This window comes from Salmo salar, chromosome 11, assembly GCF_965601325.2.
Source record: "Salmo salar chromosome 11, fSalSal1, whole genome shotgun sequence".
Taxonomy (NCBI): Eukaryota; Metazoa; Chordata; class Actinopteri; order Salmoniformes; family Salmonidae; genus Salmo; species Salmo salar.
The window spans coordinates 2,432,155-2,454,577 of NC_138301.1; the positions used below are offsets into that span (position 1 = coordinate 2,432,155).

A 22,423-nucleotide genomic window follows, 5' to 3' on the forward strand; every position below is an offset into this window, starting at 1 on the left:
CGAGTGGCTCAGCGGTCTAAGGCCTCTTGCACTGACTTGCAGTGCGTCACTACAGTCCCTGGTTCGAATCCAGGCTGTATAACATCCGGACGGTTTTGGGAGTCCCATACGACGTCTCACAATTGGCCCAGTGTCGTCCGGGGTAGGCCGTCATTGTAAATAAGAATTTGTTCTTAACTGACTTTCCTATTTAAAATAAAGGTTACACAGACATATGGGACGCTTATACACATGCAAGCAAATACAGAGGCTCATACATGCTTACACTCACACACACTCGTTCTCATACAAATGCAGGTATGCTAACATTCCTGTGTTGACACACAGTACAGTGCATTCGGAAAGTATTCAGACCCCTTGACTTTTTCCACATTTTGATAGGCTACAGCCTTATTCTAAAATGGATTAAATAAAGCATGTTTCTCATCAATCTACACACAATACCCCATAATGACAATGTATTAAAAATAAAGAAATATACCTTATTTACCTAAGTATTCAGACCCTTTGCTATACAACTCAAATTTGAGCTTGGGCATTCTGTTTCCATTGATCATCCTTGAGATGTTTCTACAACTTGAATGGAGTCCACCTGTGGTAAATTCAATTGATTGGACATGATTTGGAAAGGCACACCACTATATAAGGTTCCACAGTTGACAGTGCATGTCAGAGCAAAAACCAAGCCATGAGGTTGAAGGAATTGTCCATAAAGCTCCGAGACAGGATTGTGTCGAGGCACAGATCTGGGGAATGACACCAAAACATTTCTGCAGCGTTGAAGGTCCCCAAGAACACAGTGGCCTCCATTCTTAAATGGAAGAAGTTTGTAACCAGCAAGACTCTTCCTAGTGCTGGCTGCTCGGCCAAACTGAGAAATCCGGGGAAAAGGGCCTGACCAAGAATCCGGGGAGGTGACCAAGAACCCAATGGTCACTCTGACAGCGCTCCAGAGTTCCTCTGTGGAGATGGGAGAACCTTCCAGAAGGACAACCATCTTTGCAGCACTCCACCAATCAGGCCTTTATGGTAGCGTGACCAGACGGAAGCCACTCCTCTGGAAAAGGCACATGACATCCCGCTTGGAGTTTGCCAAAAGGCACCTAAAGACTCTCAGACCATGAGAAACAAGATTCTCTGGTCTGATAAATCAAAGATTGAACTCTTTGAACTGAATGCCAAGCATCACATCTGGATGAAACCTGGCACCATCCCTACGGTGAAGCATGGTGGTGGCAGCATCATGCTGTGGGGATGTTTTTCAGCAGCAGGGACTGGGAGACTTGTCAAGATCGAGGGAAAGATGAACAGAGCAATGTACAGAGAGATTATTGATGAAAACCTGCTTCGGGGCGCTCAGGACCTCAGACTGGGGTGAAAGTTCACATTCCAACAGGACAATGACCCTAAGCACACAGCTGAGACAACGCAGGAGTTGCTTCAGGACAAGTCTCTGAATGTCCTTGAGTGGCCCAGCCAGAGCCCATACTCGAACCTGATCGAACATCTCTGGAGAGATGTGAAAATAGCTGTGAAGCGACGCTCCCCATCCAACCTGACAGAGCTTGAGAGGATCTGCAAAGAAGAATGGGAGAAACTTGCCAAATACAGGTGTGCCTAGCTTGCAGCATCATACCCAAGGAGACTCAAGGCTATAATTGCTGCCAAAGGTTCTTCAACAAAGTTTTGAGGAAAAGGTCGGAATCCTTATGTAAATGTGATATTTCAGTGTTTTTGTTTTTAATCCATTTGCAAAGAATTCTAAACCTGTTTTTGCTTTGTCATTATGAAGTGTGTGTAGATTGAGGAAAAGCAACAATTTAATCCATTTCAGTATAAGGCTGTAACGTAACAAAATGTGGAAAAAGGCAAGGAGTCTGAATACTTTCCAAATGCACTGTATATACTCAAACTTGACAAATATACTGTGCTGATATTTCTCAGTGGTAATACAAATCGAACAGCACATTTCTGCTTTTGTTTAGGCCTCATTCCGGGACAAAAAGGTGATACTCTTTCTTTACTTGCCTCGAGAGCATTAGAACTGGACTGAGATTTTGTACTTGACACACAAAACTGTAATACTGTTTTAAGAAACCTACTTTGAGCTAATGAACTTGTTTTTCATAAAAATGAAACTTCATACTTAAAGGCTCAACTCGTCAGAGTTAAGAACTGACGTATAAGTTGCTTTACCCTCGTCTTCTAGAACTGCAGACCTGGAGGCATAGATTTAGACGGAGGCCTCACTCAAAGAAATAGGCCACAGGGTTGGGGTAAATTCCATTTCATTGCAGTAAGTTAACTGAAATTCCAATATTCGTAACTTTTTTATTTTATTAAGAAAATGTTAAATGGAATTTCAGGTCACGTCCTGAATTGACTGAATTAAAAGGGAAGTGACCCCCAACTCTGATTGGCCATACCTCAGCTTAGAGACAACTTGATGGACATAGATAATCAGCTAAACTAACTTGGTGTTGATTACTTTACTAATATTTAGCACTAGCATAGTTGACTACCCCTATTTTCATGTTGTCAACAGCAAGTACAAATCAATAGTCTAAATCACTTTGAATGAGCTACCTCTTTAAGGCTTAGCTATATATATATATATCTGATAAGTCATATCATGTTAGTAAGCCTATCATTTCAGCCACAAAGCAGTAGTTGTAGGCTACTTAATGTGTCATTACTGAAGCCAACGCCGGTGCTTGCGAAGCACTGCTATTTATTATGACAACGAGTCATTCTAATGATGGCTTAATGACACGTCTCGCTGTTAGTGACTGAATGCTTCGCCGCCAAATTGATGGCACCTTCTGTTTAGAGCTAGCAACATTTTCACAGCAAAATTATCACTCGAGAAAGCGTTTTCCCTGCCGTTTGTCAGTAGAAGTACCTCACTTGATCCGTTTATCTATTGGCTGTGCTTTGTTTTTGGCTGTGAACGTTTTTGTGTACAATAGCAATAGTTTTGTCCCTTTATCTTATATTAACCATGCTCTATTTGAAGTTGTGTGTTAACTGTTAACACACATCAGTTACTTTAGTCACCAAACCTCTTTCTCCTCATACTCCCACCAAGCCCCGCTCTCCCCTATCCCACTCTCCTTTTGCGTCTATCAGCCACTCCCTCTTCCACCTTTACCTTCGGCTCCATGCTAGCCCCGCTGTAGCAACACACCACCCCACACACTACCACATCTTTCTTTATTCATTCCTGTGCATGGCTTAATAATTGCCTCCGCCACTCTTCAATTAAAGGGCGCTTCGGTCGCTGTCGCTCTGAGACTTTAATCAGTGTTCGTCGCTGTCAGGAACATTATGCATATTAACGAATACATTAAGACTCCCAACGTAACTAACGAGTCGCTCTCGCTCTCTGTATTATTGAGACTCCTTTCAGCTACCAGGGCTTTGTGGAGGGCCGACACAATGGGGAGGATCGCTGGTGGTAGTGTCTTCACTGGCAATGATACTCAGGCAGCTTAGCTCCTAAGGGCTGATTTGAGATCAGGGATCTTTGGCTGACAATGATACTCAGGCTGGAGTGTGCTATTATACTCTGAGAACAGAGTATAATAGCATTAGAATACTTTGAAGAACTGAGAACAGAGTATAGAGAATAAAGTATTCTAATGCTATTATACTCTGTTCTCAGTTCTGTGCTCACGAGAACACCAATGAGTACATCAAACACCGAATCTCAAATCAGTCCTTAGAAGCTACAACGCCTGTCTTCAATACTCTACACCTGAAACATGTCATCACAAATCAATTCTTAGGAGCTAGGACTGACCTCGAGTCAGTCATTAGGAGGTACAACACCCACCTTCTTCAATGCACTCCAGCCTGAGTATCATTGTCAGTCAAAGATACCTGATTTCAAATCAGCCCTTAGGAGTTAAGCTGCCTGAGTATCATTGCCAGTGAAGACACTACCACCAGCGATCCTCCCCACTGAGTCTCCATTGTGTCAGCCCTCCACAAAGCCCTGGTAGCTGCATTAGCTGCAATTGCATTAGCTGGGGTTGAAGCTATACAATGTGGAGATGCATTTGCTTGTCTCTGTTCTATTGAATTGGATCTGGATGTATTGACGTATTAGAGAAAATGTTGCCGCTATACTGTAGCTAGCTAACTTGGGATCGTGGTCTGTGCCCAATTTAACTTTTGAAAGAATTTTTAAAAGTACACTCTCCTGCGCCCTTGCTCCCCTTCTCCATCTCCTCTCTTAATCTCCTTTCTATCTATTCACATCTTCATTTAATCTTCTTTGTCCCCCTTTCCTGCCCGTTACTATCAAAATATGTAGCCTAACAACAAGGATGCTCCCAAACAGGACAAAATGATGCCTAAAAATACTGGGGGAGGGCCAGAAAAGTAAGGGAGTTTAACTATTGGTGCAACGACACATCTGTCAACCAATTGAAAAAGGAGAACAACGTTACTCCTGCCTCATTTTCTCCCCACTCCACCACTCCCCTATGTTGAAGAATGCATTACATGTATTTAGGTTTGGAAATGTCCATAAGGTGTATGCTTCCCCGCCGAAACAGTTCGGTAGAGTTTGTACATATATTATGATGACATTTTGTGATGTTTTTGTTACTTTTGGACTTCGGTGAGGGTTTTTTCGGCTGTTTGGGCACACATTTTTTCTGGAGGCAAGCCGAAGTTCAGAGCCGAAGTCTACGCCCCTTCAACGGTGATTGGTCAACAGTATGGATTCTTCAATAAAGTCTTTCACTGAGACGACTCATTTTCATGCACATTTTTCATTGAGAAATGCTTCACCAAACATCTTACTTAGATGTAAAATTGTGCGACTAAGATCTATTCGTGCAAAATGTCAAAATGAATGACAGATTTCTTGTTAGATTAATTCAGACTATTTTGAGAGAGTGTATACTGGCTACAGCTTCTCAAAATGGACAAACATTACTATTGATAATGCTTTTTTCTCATTTTTCAAGCAAAGGTCTTTTAAGGGAGTATACGATCACACTCGTTCCGTTCGGCAAAGAGCATAGTCAGCACCTCTTCAACATTTTTGGGTGTGTGTCAACTCATGCTCTATATAAAAAGTAAAAAACATATCACTTTCTCACCAACAGGCTATGTGTTCTGCATGCTCCACCGGCTGCCCGAGCAACACGACTGCCTCTTCGACCACCTGGGGCGCGGGCGCGAAGAGGCCGTCCTCAAGATGGTCAAGCTGGATCGCAAGGTGGGTCGCTCATGCCAGCGCATCGGTGAGGAGTGCTCCTGAACACCCCCCCCCCCCCCCCCATCCCCAACCCCGACGATGAGAGCGAGGAAGAGGAAAGAGACTGCGTCCTAAATCATTCATCTTTATCCAGAAATGTGCACTTGTACAGACCCCGTCATGGATTTCATAAAAGTATAGGATTGGTGTAAAGCATTGGCTGCGTTGTTAATCAATGTGAGAAAGTGTGTAAGTGGAGACTTCGGGGAAAAGGTGGCAAATGGGGACGGAGACAAATGCTCACTTTATACTCACTTTTTTCCCCAGTGCCCCTTTTTGTTGTGACAATGCTCTTACCTCAAATAAGCAGACAAAGCACTTCTAGTTTTCGCGCCCTGACAAAGGACTGCTAAAGCCACCTATCTGGAACTTCCCTGTCTGCCAACCTCATAATAAAGACCAGAGCCCCCTCATTTTATCACTATTATCACAGAGTGGGATGAAGTTTTTAGTTCAAGTCAACCCAGTGATTAAGGGTATGATGCAAGGGAGGTTAAGCTGATCTTAGATCTGTACCTAAGGGGCACCTACCATCCTAAGACATCTCTTGAATCCCTCTCCCTCCACTGTTTTGTGATTTTGACCTATAACTTTTGAGCATGTCTTACCCACCTCTGCTTCTCAGCCTTAACCCCTCCCATCTCCAGATCAGGGACATCCCTGTTCAGAAAAAACTATACCCCTCCGCTGCTTATTGCTACTGTCCCTATCATCATCACCACCACCTCAGATTGTGGGAGAATCCAATGAGAGGGGTTTATAGGGGGGAGAGTAAGGGGAGGGTTGGACTATTGCAACTCCCTTCCCCTTACCCCCTCCCTTTCTGACCTGCCTGCTGCTGTTGACACAGCAGCCATTTTCTGTAACTTGGGAGAGAGAACTTTCTTTCTAGACAACAGGCACCGATCGTCCCCAAGTTAGGGGGTTGGATTCAAAATGGAACAGTCTGTCTGTCAGGGATTTAATCCATCTCCCCGAGTGAGTTTTAGTCGCTATGGAGACGGAAAACACACCCCTTGAGTTTTCCTTTGGCCATGATGTTCATGCTACTATGGGTGCTGGCCAAGGATAAACTTCTAAGATGGACACAAAAGCAAAGAGCTCTCACGAGACCTCTATATGTGCCTCTATCGGAATCTGGTTCCCCCTGCACAGTTCACATGCGCACATACATACACAAACACTCTTTTACTTACGGTTCAGCCCACGAGCGCAGAGCACAAGGACAGTTAAGCAAAATCAATTGGTACACATTGGACTGTGCTGAATTTGTGGAGAAACTTTGACAAAGTTCTTCAGTAGGACGCTCATGGTTGTTCAGGTTTCACTCGATATAACCCATAATATCTTAGCCATGGACTTCATTTCCCATCAGCCCCCACTGTTTGAAATGTTTCTGCGACGCCTCTGTCTCTCGATGCCATCCCCGACACCTCAGTTGGGATTCTAACGCCCTCTTTCTTTCACAGATTCTCTTCTTCCTGCCCTTGCCCGACGCACACCACTGTCTTTCTCCCTCTCTCCTTTCACTCTCTCCATTCCATTTCCAGACAGCATGTCTTGCTCTCACCCACCTTACTCTCCATTAATCCTTCCCTCTTTCATTCTCATTTCTCCACAGTATTGATTTTCTCACTTGCTCTCTCTCTCTCTCTCTCTCTCTCGCGCGCGCACGCACACACACACACACGCACGCGCGCCACACACACACACACACACACACACACACACACACACACACACACACACACACACACACACACACACACACACACACCCACCACACACACACACACACCACACACCTACCTTTTTCTTTCTTGCCAAAGAGCGAACACTGAGTGAGGGGTTGGGGCCTGGCCATAGGTGGGGCTGTAGGGCTACAAGCAGAGCGCGGAGGAAAAATTGAATAGAAATTGAATTGTCGTAAAATAATATTGTGTATCTTAAAGAAAAATCCTTATTTAACCCTCTTTGTTTTTTGAAATGTTATTTTACTTACACATTAGCATAGTGCTGCATTTTTTGTTTTACTTTGTAAGAAAAAATGGATAAGAGAATTCTGTAGCCTTCGTTTTCTTTTGTTCCCTTTTGTGCTGAAAAATAAAGTAATAAACTGGATGAGAGGAGGTGTAGTGTGGTCAATGTCTCATGTCTGCTGGAGAGATGGATGGAGGGAGGAGCATGAACAAACACTGGGCCGTGTTCAGCGGGGCACAACTTGAACGTTTCGGTAGAAATATGCAACTCAGAACAAACATGCGTATGTCGTCAGCTCTTGTATGAATGTGCGTACATCCTATTCCAACGGCGAGTGTGTATGGTGTCTGTGTGCAGTCTGCACACATTCACACATTTAACAGGTAGTTTGCTACTTAGTGTTTGATCGTTGCTGGCACTGTGCGTGCTGTTGGCTCTGTGCCATGCTGTAACAGAGTTTTATGGTGATGTAAATAGCTGTTTATTGGCGACAGTATACCCACTTGCAGCTGCTCTGAATTACTAAAATAATTTGTTAAGTGTGTGTGTGTGTGTGAATCTGTCTGTTGTATCCGTGTGTGTGTTTGTGTGCGCATTTACGTGTGCTTGCGTGTGTGGTGCCCCGTGCTTTTGTGTATGGAGATTTTTACAAACAGGCAAGGTGGGTATTTGATGCCAGCGATGCGTCTATCTTGTGGGCCTCATATCCACTAATTAGTGTTTTCGAAAAAAGGAAAACCTATGTATGATCAAAAGGTGGCTTCAAACAAACGCCAACATTGGCCAGCAGCCAACATCACATGGGCAGAATTTGTAGTACTCCACTATCCCCAATTTGGATAAGAGATGCTTAGCCTACCGATATGCTCAGTTGTCTACACACAGCCTAGTTACCTTTCTGCCCTATTCCCTATCTCTTTTTAAGGTTGGTATCCGTTCTATTTTAAATCAAGCGATTCAAGAAATCTGAAATCAAGATCATTCATTTGATCTTATCCATTATCGTCAGAGCTGATTTTCTGTTCATGCTTACATCTTAGCACTGTTACTACCACTGTGTGTGTGTGTGTGTGTGTGTGTGTGTGTGTGTGTGTGTGTGTGTGTGTGTGTGTGTGTGTGTGTGTGTGTGTGTGTGTGTGTGTGTGTGTGAGAGAGGGAGTAGCCTGTGAGTTTGTGTGTTGGTTATTAGGAAATGGGATCTGTAGCTGCCAGTGGCTCAATAGTGGTAAAGGTGGATTTGAAGATAAAATGCTGTTAAGGGTAAAGACATCCATTTGCAGCACAACAAACAAGGAGGCCTGTCATTTAGCTGGGTCTTGGCCGGCCATGCAAGTGTAATCCATTCACACAATTTAACCTCCAATTTTGTTTAATAGAAGGTCTAATAGAAGGTAATTGAACACAAATGTTTTTGGAATGTGCAATTTAAGGCAGTGAATGTAGAAAATTGTAGAGTTTGAGAGCCAGTGTGTGTATGTACACACAGGCGGCCTTAGCTATGTTTCATAGTGTGCGCCCCAGCTTAATTTAAAACCTGACTGTTTAATGTAAAATGTATGTTAGCCACTGATTTAACAGCTTCAAAGAAATTAAACACTTATATGAACAAGGTATTTTTAATTGTCAGATAATAATCATAGCAGTTCATTTACGGGGGATAATTTCAGTTAAGGGGGCCCTTCAATGCATTTTAAAACGAGGCCCCAAATTGCTAGTTCTGCCCAGGTGTACACGAAAGTGTTCCCTTAAGACTCGAGGTGGACACAGTAGTCTTCATTTACTAATGCAATAGAAGGGCTGATATCCGGGCAGCGAGTGAAACCCAAGCATATTAGACTTATATTAGATTCCAGAACAATTATCACAAAAGCATGGGCTCAGTTACATCTTAAACACATTATTACCCACTGAGCCCATTTCAGAACTAATGATGTCTGTGATAACCAGTCAATCAGCAAAGTGTATGATTAGTCAGCTATTGTTATATTAATCCTTTATGGCAATTTCGGGGTGGTTTCCTGGACACAGATTCAACCTAATCCTGGACTAAAAAGCATTTTCAATGGAGTATCTCCATTGATTTTACATTTTTTTCCAGTACTAGGCTTAATCTGTGCCAGGAAACTTCCCCTTTAAGTACAGTGTGTGAATACAGTTTGTCTGATCCCTGCGGGAATTGAAACCACAACCTTAGCATTGCTAGCGCCACGCTCTCAGGACTATTATTAAAATCTGTGTAAACCATAGTCGACCTGTTTTAGTTTCATTAGATGCTTTTTGCTTATTTCATTCTGTGAGGATGGCGACGATACTAGACGAGCATTGATATCTGAGACGGCATTAAAAGGCCCCTTAGCAGTGCACCAAGTATTGAAAGTGTGTTGTGTCCCAAATGGCACCCTATTGCCTACATAGTACACTACTTTTGACCATAAGGCACTGGTCAAAATATGTGCACGATGTAGGGAATAGGGTGCCATTGGGACACAGACAGCAAGTGTTTCATGGATGTAACATTTTGTGACATTGTATGTAATGCATCTCGTAGGCCAGTTTTAACGGACACAGATTTTTAAAAATCAGTTCTTGGTCCAGAATTGGTCATATTAATCCAGGAAACTGGTTCTTGTATGGAAGCCCAATATCCCATTTTTGGCACAGTAGCCTATAAACAGACATTTTCAAACACACATAAACATCTATACACCAAATTGTCGACCATACAATTTCACCGATAGGAAATATCTGCTATTCCAGTTAAAGCCCAAAAACTCCATACCAAATTTACTTTAACTATTTTCCCCCCACACAGGTTACATAGAAGCCGCTCTCCCACCTGTAGACCCGTTGATATTTAGTCACATTTAAGAGAAAATCGATGGTGATGGCCGAAGAATCCCAGTGCACCTATTAATATCAGTTTTTCTTGTGACCTTTCCATGCCGCTGACAGTACAGTTTCTGGACTGCCCTCAATAAACCACTAAAATGAATGAATCTTTAATGAAGCATTAGCGATGAATACGGGATTGGGTTCCTGCAGAGTCTGGGAAACAGGCAGGCATGGGTGACAGAGGTGGTAAGGTTTCAGCTCGTCGTGACTGGAAAGTGTAGGCCTGTCACTGGGCAAAGACGGGTGGAATCTACATTGTTTCCATGTTATTTTAACCAACATTTTCAGCGTGAATGCATTGTTTCAACAAAAGACTAATTTGATTTTGGAAAAGTAATTGAAGTTCAAATATTTTGACTTGTTTCAACCCAACTGTTAACCAAATCAAATTTTATTGGTCACATACACATGGTTAGCAGATGTTAATGCGAGTGTAGCGAAATGCTTGTGCTTCTAGTTCCGGCAGTGCAGTAATATCTAACAAGTAATCTAACAATTTCACAACAACTACCTAATACACAGAAATGTAAAAGGATGGAATAAGAATATGTACATATAAAAATATGGATGAACGATGGCCGAGCGGCATAGGCAAGATGCAATAGATGGTATAAAATACATTACTCATCTCATATGTACATACTGTAAGATATGTAAACATTATTACGTGACCAGTGATCCATTTATTAAAGTGGCTAATGATTTGAGTCTGTATGTAGGCAGCAGCTTCTCTGTGTTAGTGATGGCTGTTCAACAGTCTTTGAGATATAAGCTGTTTTTCAGTCTATTGGTCCCAGCTTTGGTGCACATGTACTGACCTTGCCTTCTGGATGGTAGCGGGATGAACAGACAGTGGCTCGGGTGGTTGTTGTCCTTGATGATCTTTTTGGCCTTCCTGTGACATCGGGCGCTGAAGATGTCCTGGAGGGCAGGTAGTTTGCCCCCGGTGATGCGTTGTGCAGACCGCACTACCCTCTGGAGAGCCTTGCGGTTGAGGCTGGTGCAGTTGCCTTACCAGGCGGTGATGCAGCCCGAACGGATGCTGTCAGTTGTGCATCTGTAAAAGTTTGAGGGTTTTAGATGACAAGCCAAATTTCTTCAGCCTCCTGAGGTTCTTCACCACACTGTCTGTGTGGGTGGACCATTTCAGTTTGTCCGTGATGTGTACGCCGAGGACTTTCCACCTTCTCCACTACTGTCCCGTTGATGTGGACAGGGGGGTGCTCCCTCTGCTGTTTCCTGAAGTCCACGATCCCTGTAGGCTGTCTAGTTGTTGTTGGTAATCAAGCCCACTACTGTTTTGTCGTCTGCAAACTTGATGATTGAGTTGGAGGTGTGCATTGCCACGCTGTCATGGGTGAACAGGGAGTACAGGAGGGGGCTGAGAACGCACCCTTGTGGGGCCCCAATGTTGATGATCAGCGAAGTGGAGATGTTGTTTCCTACCTTCACCACCTGGGAGTGGCCAGTCAGAAAGTCCAGGACCCAATTGCACAGGGTGGTGTTGAGACCCAGGGCCTCAAGCTTAATGATGAGCTTGGAGGTTACTATGGCGTTGAATGCTGAGTTGTAGTCAATGAACAGCATTCTTACATAGGTATTCCTCTTGTCCAGATGGGATAGGGCAGTGTGATGGCAATTGCATCGACCTCTTGGGGTGATATGCAAACTGAAGTGGGTCTAGGGTGGCAGTTAAGGTGGAGGTGATATGATCCTTGACAAGCCTCTCAAAGCACTTCATGATGACAGAAGTGAGTGCTACGGGGTGGTAGTCATTTAGTTCAGTTATCTTTGCTTTCTTGGGAACAGGAATAATGGTGGCCATATTGAAACATGTGGGTACAGCAGACTGGGATAGGGAGCGATTGAATATGTCCGTAAACACACCAGCCAGCTGGTCTGCGCATGCTCTGAGACAAGGCTAGGGATGCCGTCTGGGCCAACAGCCTTGCGAGGGTTAACGTGTTTAAATGTCTTACATCGGCCACGGAGAAGGAGAGGGGGGGGCCGCAGTCCTTGGTAGCGGGCCGTGTCGGTGGCACTGTATTTTCCTCAAAGCTGGCAAAGAAGGTTCTATTCACAGTGGGTACAATGCACTTCCTTATAAACTCACTCACCGAATCAGCGTACACATTTCCCAGTCCGCGTGATCAAAACAATCTTGAAGCATGGATTTTCCGATTGGTCAGACCAGTGTTGAATGGTTCTAGTCAAGGGTATATCCTGTTTGAGTTTCTGTCTATAGGACATAGGAGCAAAATGGAGTCCTTGTATGCATCATGGAAGTTAGAGTAGCAGTGGTCCTTAGTATTGCCCGAGCGAGTGCTACAGTCAATGTGCTGATAAAATTTAGGTAGCCTTGTTCTCAAATTAGCTTTGTTAAACTCCCCAGCTACAATAAATGCAGCCTCAGGATAAATGGTTTCCAGTTTACATAGAGTCCAGTGAAGTTCCTTGAGGGCTGTTGTGGTATCTGCTCGGGGGGATATACATCGCTGTTACTATAATTGAAGAGAATTCTCTTGGGAGATAATGTGGTCGGCATTTGATTTTAAGGAATTCTAGGTAAGGTTAACAGAAGGACTTGAGTTCCTGTATGTTGTTATGATTACACCATGAGTCATTAGTCATGAAGTATACACCCCTGCCCTTCTTCCCAGAGAGATGTTTATTTCTGTCAGCGCGACGCATGAAGAAATCCCGAGAGAGCTATGTTTCCGTGAAACAGAGAATGTTACAATCTCTGATGTCTCTCTGGAAGGCAACTCATGCCCTAATTCCGTCCACCTTGTTGTCTAGACTGGACATTGGCGAGTAATATACTCAGAAGCGGTGGGTGGTGTGCATGCCTTCAAAGTCTGACCAGGAGGCTGCTCCGTCTACCTCTTCTGCGGCGACGTTGTTTTGTTTCGGGCTCTGGGATTAGATCCAATGTCCTGGGTGGTGTTCCGAACAAAGGATCCGCTTCGGGTAAGTCGTATCCGTATGGTAAGTTGACATCGCTCTTATGTCCAGTTTTCTGGGTTAACAAAGTAAGAAATAATGCATAAAAAAAACGAAATACTGCATAGTTTTGTAAGGACTCGAACCAAGGCAACCATCTCTGTCGGCCCCATCTGGCTGTGACATGTCTGAACGTTTGGTTTATTTCACATTGAATTCAGGTTAGTTAACAATATCTTGTGTCCTAGCACAAACTTGAGTGTCCACTGCTTTTTATAAAAGTGACAAAAATGGCAATGCCATTAGCCTTGGACATGGACCATGTATAGGGAGGTGCCTCTATTAGATTCATTATGGTAATCATGAGATTGTGAACTGTGAGCTTGCTATTGGTCTGTTTGTGTTGATTGATTGCAGGTGTGATTGTGATGAGCACATCTAACTGGTATCTTAAAGAATGACTGCCCCTAAAAAACAACTCATTCCTTTGAAAACAGCTTATGTCGCATCAATATTAGTCAGGAACATTAATTCTAGTGTCAAAATTGAAAACAAAGTGTAAATAAGATAATTTTTTGTCATAAAGTCAGTCTCGTCTTGAACGGCATTTGGAACCTGAGTGCGTCACAACGAGTAATTTAAGGTTGGGTTTGGATAAAAAAAATTCAACAATTCCTGTCCCCTTATACCTATTAACACCTAGTGGCACCATGTTTTCTGGCAAAAGACTGGGTGAGTTCGCTTTGCATTTCCCGTTGCACCGGGCAGGCAGAGACTTCTCTTTAGGTCAAAAACTAGTAAACCCACCCACCCGGCGCACAGGTTCATGCAAAACAAACTCACCCACTGGAATGTCTTCCCCAGACAGTGGTTAGTACTTGCCCTTGCTCATGAAATAGATACTTTAGTGAAAATGGACTTCCATAAAGTTATTCAACAATCTTGGGCAGATGCCAGAGGGGTATAAACAATTTTTGGATCAATGAGTTGGCTTGAAATGGGCATGGTCTAATTGACTCAAAAACAAAAAACACATAAGTTTAGCTTACTTAATGAACCAGAAAAGCAATAGTTCAGTTTTTTATCAAAGTTTGCTGCCTAACTCATTGATCCTGCTTTGTAGTATACCCCTCAGGATATTGATTAAATCCGACTAGCTTCTACTTGGGCTGTCAACCGTTAAACCTGCGACTGGTGTGTTGTTGGTAAGGAGCTACATTTTGTTTATAGCTAACTAGTTACATGTCATTATTTGATAGGCTATGCCGCTATGATAACTAGCTAGATGCATAGCCTCTATCTAACGTGTAACGTGAGAGGGAGATTAACATCGCTGTCATTACACCTGAAGACATGTTTGATCCTTGCTAGCTAACATAATCAAGCAAACCTGATGACATATTTGTTGCTTGTTGTAAGCTACTGTAGCTATCAATAAACTTGAACTGGCTAGCCCTTGTTTGTTGTGAATGGCAAAGACACACCCACATCCACCCCACCCCCAAGACAACTCTTGTTGGCCTTCTGTCATGGCCGCTAGCATTTCTAAATGAGCATTGATTAAAAACCAGGCCAAATCAGGAAGTGCAGTTGACCTTTAAAATGGCTGCATTTCCTGGAGCCGGGAAAGAACAGGGACAGAAATGCTGCTGTCTCAAAGTCCCTGCATTTGACAATCCTATTTCAGTCGGTTCATTTGAAAGTGTTCATTGTGAGTATTCTGAGTACAACTTGTCTTGTGGTTGTACTGTATATATGTATAAAGTAGGGTCGGGATGATACCAGAATTGCGATACAGGAAACAAAACACACAGAGGATGGAACTTCTTCAGGAAAACAGCAGTAATGTTACAAACAAACAATATTATGTTGTCATCCAGAGTCACATTTATTTATTTTCCAAGCTATAGCACACTATTTTACATACAACAGGTTTTTAAAGGTCCAAAGAGTTTGGTCTGCTTTGTGTTAACATTTTTGCCATGCGATACTAGTATTGTCCTGGACCTAGTACAAAGGCCTTATTTATTGCATGAGCACTTTAGTCTTTGACACTTGATATTCATCCCTACTTGTAGAATTGTGTGTGAAGTTTTCCGTGCCTACTTTTAAGATTTGTTGTGCCTTTTGGGATACATTGATTATTTGACAACTGAAAATTGCATGTGAACACTTTTTGTATAGAGGACCTGAGACTCAATGTGCTCTTTTACAAGCCCACACGCTTGTAGAAGCTTTAAAAGCCCACCACTACAACCCTGTTGTGCTATTTTAATCATAATTCTCTGTAATATATATATGCAGTAACAGTCAAAAGTTTGGACACACCTACTCATACAAGGGTTTTTCTTTATTTGTACTATTTTCTACATTGTAGGATAATAGTAAAGACATGAAAACTATGAAATAACACATGGAATCATGTAGTAACCAAAAAAGCATTAAACAAATCAAAATATATTTGAGATTCTTCAAAGTAGTGACCCTTTGCCTTGATGACAGCTTTGAACACTCTTGGCATTCTCTCAACCAGCTTCATGAGGTAGTTACCTGGAATGCATTTCAATTAACAGGTGTGCCTTGTTAAGTTAATTTGTGGAATTTCTTTCCTTCTTAATGTGTTTGAGCCAATCCGTTGTGTTGTGACAAGATAGGGGTAGCAAACAGAAGATAGCCCTATTTGGTAAAATACCAAGTCCTTATGGCAAGAACAGTTCAAGTAAGCAAAGAGAAACGACAGTCCATCATTACTTTAAGACATGGTCAGTCAATGCAGTAAATTTCAAGAACTTTGACAGTTTCTTCAAGTGCAGTCGCAAAAACAATCAAGCACTATGATGAAACGGGCTCTCATGAGGACCACCACAGGAAAGGAAGACCCAGAGTTACCTCTGCTGCAGAGGATACGTTCATTAGAGTTACCAGCCTCAGAAATTGCAGCCCAAATAAATGCTTCACAGAGTTCAAGTAACAGACACATCTCAATATCAACTGTTCAGAGGAGACTGCATGAATCAGGCCTTCATGGTCGAATTGCTGCAAAGAAACCAATACTAAAGGACACAAATAATAAGAAGAGACTTGCTTGGGCCAAGGAACACGAGCAATGGACATTAGACCATTGAAAATCTGTACTTTGGTCTGATGAGTCCAAATTTGATATATTTGGTTCCAACCGCCGTGGTTTTGTGAGACGCAGAGTAGGTGAACGGATGATCTCCATGTGTGGTTCCCACCATGAAGCATGTAGGAGGAGGTGTAATGATGTGAGGGTGCTTTGCTGGTGGCAATGTCTGTGATTTTATTTAGAATTCAAGGCACACTTGGTAGCATGGCTACCATAGCATTCTGCAGCGAAACGAAATCCCATCTGACTACAGCTCAGCATTCAACACCATAGTACCCTCCGAACGCATCATTAAGCTTGAGGCCCTGGGTCTCGACCCCGCCCTGTGCAATTGGTACCTGGACTTTCTGACAGGCCGCCACTTCGCTGATCCTCAACACTGGGGCCCCACAAGGGTACGTGCTCAGCCCCCTCCTGTACTCCCTTTTCACCCATGGCTGTGTGGCCATGCACGCCTCCAACTCAATCATCAAGTTTGCAGACGACACAACAGTAGTGGGCTTGATTACCAACAACGACGAGACAGCCTACATGGAGGAGGTGAACTCGGAGTGTGGTGTCAGGAAAACAACTTTTCACTCAACGTCAACAAAACAAAGGAGATGACCGTGGACTTCAGGAAACAGCAGAGGGAGCACCCCCCTATCCACATCAACGGGACAGTAGTGGAGAAGGTGGAAAGTCCTCGGCGTACATATCACGGACAAACTGAAATGGTTCACCCACATGGACAGTGTGGCGCCTCTTTAACCTCAGGAGGCTGAAGAAATGTAGCTTGTCAACTAAAACCCTCACAAACTTTTACAAATGCACAATTGAGAGCATCCTGTCAGGCTGCATCACCACTTTTTTTTTTTACCTTTATTTAACTAGGCAAGTCAGTTAAGAACAAATTCTTATTTTCAATGACAGCATAGGAACAGTGGGTTAACTGCCTTGTTCAGGGGCAGAACGACAGATTTTTACCTTGTTAGCTTGGGGATTCGATCTTGCAACCTTTCGGTTACTAGTCCAACACTCTAACCACTACCTGCCGCACCTGGTACAGAAACTGCACTAATAATGTTTACATATCTTACATACTCATCTCATATGTACAGTTGAAGTCAGAAGGTTACATACACTTAGGTTGGAGTCATTTCTTGTTAACAAACTATAGTTTTGGCAAGTCTGTTAGGAAATCTACTTTGTTCATGATACAAGTAATTTTTCCAACAATTGTTTACAGACAGATTATTCCACTTATAATTCACTGTATCACAATTCCAGTGGGTCAGAAGTTTACATACGCTAAGTTGACTGTGCCTATAAACAGCTTGGAAAATTCCAGAAAATGATGTCATGGCTATAGAAGCTTCTGATAGGCTAATTAACATAATTTGAGTCAATTGGAGATATACCTGTGGATGTATTTCAAGGCCTACCTTCAAACTCAGTGCCTGTTTGCTTGACATCATGGGAAAAATCTAAAGAAATGAGCAAGACCTCAGAAAAATATAAAGTATAAACACCATGGGACCACGCAGCCGTCATACCGCTCAGGAAGGAGACGCGTTCTGTCTCCTAGAGATGAACGTACTTTGGTGCGAAAAGTGCAAATCAATCCCAGAACAACCGCAAAGGACCTTGTGAAGATGCTGGAGGAAACAGGTACAAAAGTATCTATATCCACAGTAAAATAAGTCCTATATCGACATAACCTGAAAGGCCACACAGCAAGGAAGAAAGTTCTCCAACATTGCCATCAAAAAGCCAGACTACGGTTTGCAACTGCACATGGGGACAAATATTGTACTTTTTGGAGAAATGTCCTCTGGTCTGATGAAACAATAATAGAACTGTTTGGCCATAATGATCATTGTTATGTTTGGAGGAAAAAGGGGAGACTTGCAAGCCAAAGAACACCATCCCAACTGTGAAGCACGGGGTGGCAGCATCATGTTGTGGGGGTGCTTTGCTGCAGGAGGGACTGGTGCACTTCACAAAATAGATGGCATCATGAGGTAGGAAAATGATGTGGATACATTGAAGCAACATCTCAAGACATCAGTCAGGAAGTTAAAGCTTGGTCGCGAATGGGTCTTCCAAATGAACAATGACCCCAACCATACTTCCAAAGTTGTGGCAAAATGGCTTCAGGACAACAAAGTCAAGGTTTTGGAGTGGCTATCACAAAGCCCTGACCTCAATCCAATAGAAAATTTGTGGGCAGAACTGAAAAAGTGTGTGCGAGCAAGGAGGCCTACAAACCTGACTCAGTTACACCAGCTCTGTCAGGAGGAATGGGCCCAAATTCACCTAATTTATTGTGGGAAGCTTGTGGAAGGCTACCCGAAACATTTGACCCAAGTTAAGCAATTTAAAGGCAATGCTACCAAATACTAATTGAGTGTATGTAAACTTCTGACCCACTGGGAATGTGATGAAATAAATAAAAGCTGAAATAAATCGTTCTCTCTACTATTATTCGGACATTTCACATTCTTAAAATAAAGTGGTGGTCATACCTGACCTAAAACAGGGAATTTTTACCAGGATTAAATGTCAAGAATTGTGAAAAACTGAGATTAAATGTACTTGGCTAAGGTCTATGTAAACTTCCGACTTCAACTGTATTTGCTGTATTTTATACCATCTATTGCATCTTGCCTATGACGCTCGGTCATCGCTCATCCATATTGTTATTCTTAATCCCTTTAGATTTGTGTGTATTTGTGTGTATAAGGTAGTTGTTGTGGAATTCTTTCATCACTTGTTAGCCTGTTACGGCTGGGGGTTCCGCTTGCAGAACATTTCGACAACATCCTGTGAAAATGCAGAGCGAAAAATTCTAATTAAATTATTCGAAATATTTAACTTTCATAAAATCACAAGTGCAATACATCAAAATAAAGTTTAACTTCTTGTTAATCCAGCCACCGTGTCAGATTTCAAAAAGGCTTTACGGTGAAAGCAAACCATGCGATTATCTGAGGATCATACAAATGCATGAAAAACATATTTTAACCAGGGAGGTGCGACACGTTAGTCAGAAATAACAATATAATTCATGCCTTACCTTTGAAGATCTTCTTCTGTTGGCACTCCAAAATGTCCCAGAAACATCACAAATGGTCCTTTTGTTCGATAAATTCCTTTTTTATATTCCCAAAATGTCCATTTAGAAAAACACCGGTTCCAACTCGCCCAACATGACTACAAATGATCTAATAAGTTACCTGTAAACTTGGTCCAAACATTTCAAACAACTTTTGTAATCCAACCTTAGCTATCCTAAAATGTAAATAATCGATAAAATTTAAGGCGGAATATACTGTGTTCAATAGCGGATAAAAACAACGTGTAGCGAGCTCCAGGTCGCTCGCAAAACACAATAGAGTCCACTTGGCTTGACACTCATACTGAACAGCCGTACTTCTTAATTTCTCAAAAGAAAAACTTCAACCAATTTCTAAAGACTGTTGACATCTAGTGGAAGCCATAGGAACTGTAACCAGGTGCCTTATAAATCTAATTGAAAACACAGTGATTTCAATTTTTCTTTCCCTGGATGGTTTGTCCTCAGGGTTTTGGCTGCCAAATAAGTTCTGTTATACTCACAGACATAGTTTTAACAGTTTTAGAAACTTTAGAGTGTTTTCTATCAAATCTACCAATTATATGCATATCCTAGCTTCTGGGCCTGAGTAGCAGGCAGTTTACTTTGGGCACACTTTTCATCCGGACGTGAAACTAGTGCCCCCCAGCCAAAAGAGGTTGTTAGATAATAACTTTGGAACTAGAAGCACAAGTATTTCACTATACTAGCCTTACATTTTGTTAACCATGTGTATTTGACTAATAAGATTTGATTTGACCCAACACCTCCAGGCTGTGTAAGGGCTATTTGGCCAAGAAGGAGAGTGATGGAGATGGAGTGCTGCATCAGAAGACCTGGCCTTAACAATTACCTGACCTCAACCAAATTGAGATGGTTTGGGTTGAGTTGGACCGCAGTAGGAAGTAAAAGCAGCCAACAAGTGCTAAGCATATGTTGGAACTCCAGGTGAAGCTGATTGAGAGACTGCCAAGAGTGTGCAACGCTGTCATTAAGGTAAAGGGTGTCTACTTTGAAGAATCTCAAAGATGAAATGTATTTTGATTTGTTTAACACTTTTTTGGTTACTACATGATTCCATATGTGTTATTTCATTGTTTTGATGTCTTCACAATTTTTTCTACATTGTAGAAAATAGTAAAAATAAAGAAAAACCCTTGAATTAGTAGGTGTATCCACATTTATGACTGACACTGTGTATGATATCCCTGTGTTGCGTGCAGGGAAACTTGTGTCTCCTATATATCTGTAAGCTACAATACATGTGGATTCACAATTCCCTATGGGTATACAAATACAAATTCTGGTAGGAACCAAAATGAAAGAAACTCTGTGTATGTCATCCCCAATACACCCGCCCGCCCTGCTTCTTTTTCACGTCTTTCAGCTCCACGTCTGTCGACTGCACCACAGCCACTGCAGGGGTAATATTTCTCTAAACAACATTTACTTATTAATTTGTAGTTCTTGCAGGCGACGCACTGCTGTAAGGCCTCCTTTATTTTGCTGTCTGGGTGGCTGCCATTATTGATTTTCCTGTCTCTCAGTCTCTTAGCACGAGCCAAAGCAGTTTGTTTGCTTTTCAGCGGTTCTCGCCTCTCTCCTTCTTTTTCTCTTGATGGCGGAAAGTTAGGTCATCTGGTTGGGTGTCCAGAGCTCTGAGGGTCTGGTTGAATAGAACAGTTTGGAGCGAGAGCAGGACAGCCAGAGAATCTCATGCAGGCTGAGTAGCCAGTCCCAACGAGCTTGAGAAGATAGTTAATCCAAATTACTCTTTGAAAAAAATGTGTCTCTGGGACAGAAGAGACTGCTTTAGGACACATTGTAATGAATGGAATTAATGGAACGGAGTCGAACATGTGATTTCCATATGTTTGATACCGTTCAATATATTCCATTCCAGCCATTACAAGGAGCCTGTCCTCTTATAGCTCCGCCCACCAGCCTCTAATAAAGTATACAATACTGTGCTACTGCTGATACAAAAGAAGCGTAAAAGAGAACAACGTACAATACGGCAAACTTAGAAAACGAGGCATTTTTGGTAAGTAAATGGGGGCAACCATTTAATAATAATAAAAAAAATATATATACAAATATCTTTTTTTCTTTTTTTTTACAGCTTTTCTGCTATATATATGCATACATACATTTTGCATTCACAGTTTACATACACATTTGACATACATGGTACTTTTATATAACGCAGTCACATAACAATACATTACCAAACATAAGCTGACTATGGCTTTCCAAATCGTCCAACACTGCTATTTGTAGGTCCGTGTTGTTAAGTGCATGTTGTGATTTTTTTAACCATTCCTGAACCTGTGACCAGAAACAAGCTACCATCTTAATGCATGTCTGCTATTGTACCGAAAATCACGTCTCTTCTACAAAATATGTATCTGTTTACATTTTGTTACGTTTCTAGCCTTCTAAACAGACCCCAAAAGTGACTACTGGGGGTCAAAGGTGCTTCAGTCAGGCGGGAGACAGGGCAGATATACATACGTTTGTCTTGTTTGCCTCTCCCTCCCCGTGTGATTTTACACTCATAAATATTGCCACGGATGGGGCTAGTTAATGGAAACCCGGGGTCCCAGCCTACAAATGCATCCATACGCACCAGCCCATTATCCATTATCCTGCTGTGAAAACCTGTGAACATTAATGACCCGCCCGCACCTGATTTCCCCTCCTGTGTGTGTGTGTGGTGTGTGTGTGTGTGTGTGTGTGTGTGTGTGTGTGTAGTCACTATCTCACCTCCTGTGGGAGCTGCTCCTGGGTAAATGGAAAAGCCCACCCAAACTAGGCCCCAATCACACACGCACAAATGCATGCACACACATACACACCCCCACCTCTCCACTCAATTTCTTGTAACCCCCTCAGGCCAACACACCCCAGCCTTCTAACACACCTCTCTCCCTTTATGATCCGCAGAATTGGTCTCACAAGGACCCCAAGAAGGAGGGGTGGGGGATGGTGTCTGTGAGGAAACCAGTGCTCGTCTGTCAGAAAGAGGTGACAACACAATCTCTCAGCCCACCCCGGATTCCATTACCCGGCACAGTGATACAATTCCTGTAATGACACCCCAGCTCTATGG

At 42.6% G+C, this 22,423-nt stretch overlaps 1 protein-coding gene across 1 annotated transcript in view; it reads left to right on the forward strand.

Moving 5' to 3' along the window:
- Positions 1 to 6,966, forward strand: part of zfand3 (zinc finger, AN1-type domain 3) — a 50,851-nt gene extending 43,885 nt beyond the window's left edge. The window contains exon 6 of the mRNA XM_014126162.3: positions 5,121 to 6,966. Coding sequence (XP_013981637.1) covers positions 5,121 to 5,275 — 155 coding nt within the window. The 3' untranslated portion in view covers positions 5,276 to 6,966. The remainder of the gene's footprint in view (positions 1 to 5,120) is intronic.
- The last annotated feature ends 15,457 nt before the right edge of the window (positions 6,967 to 22,423 follow it).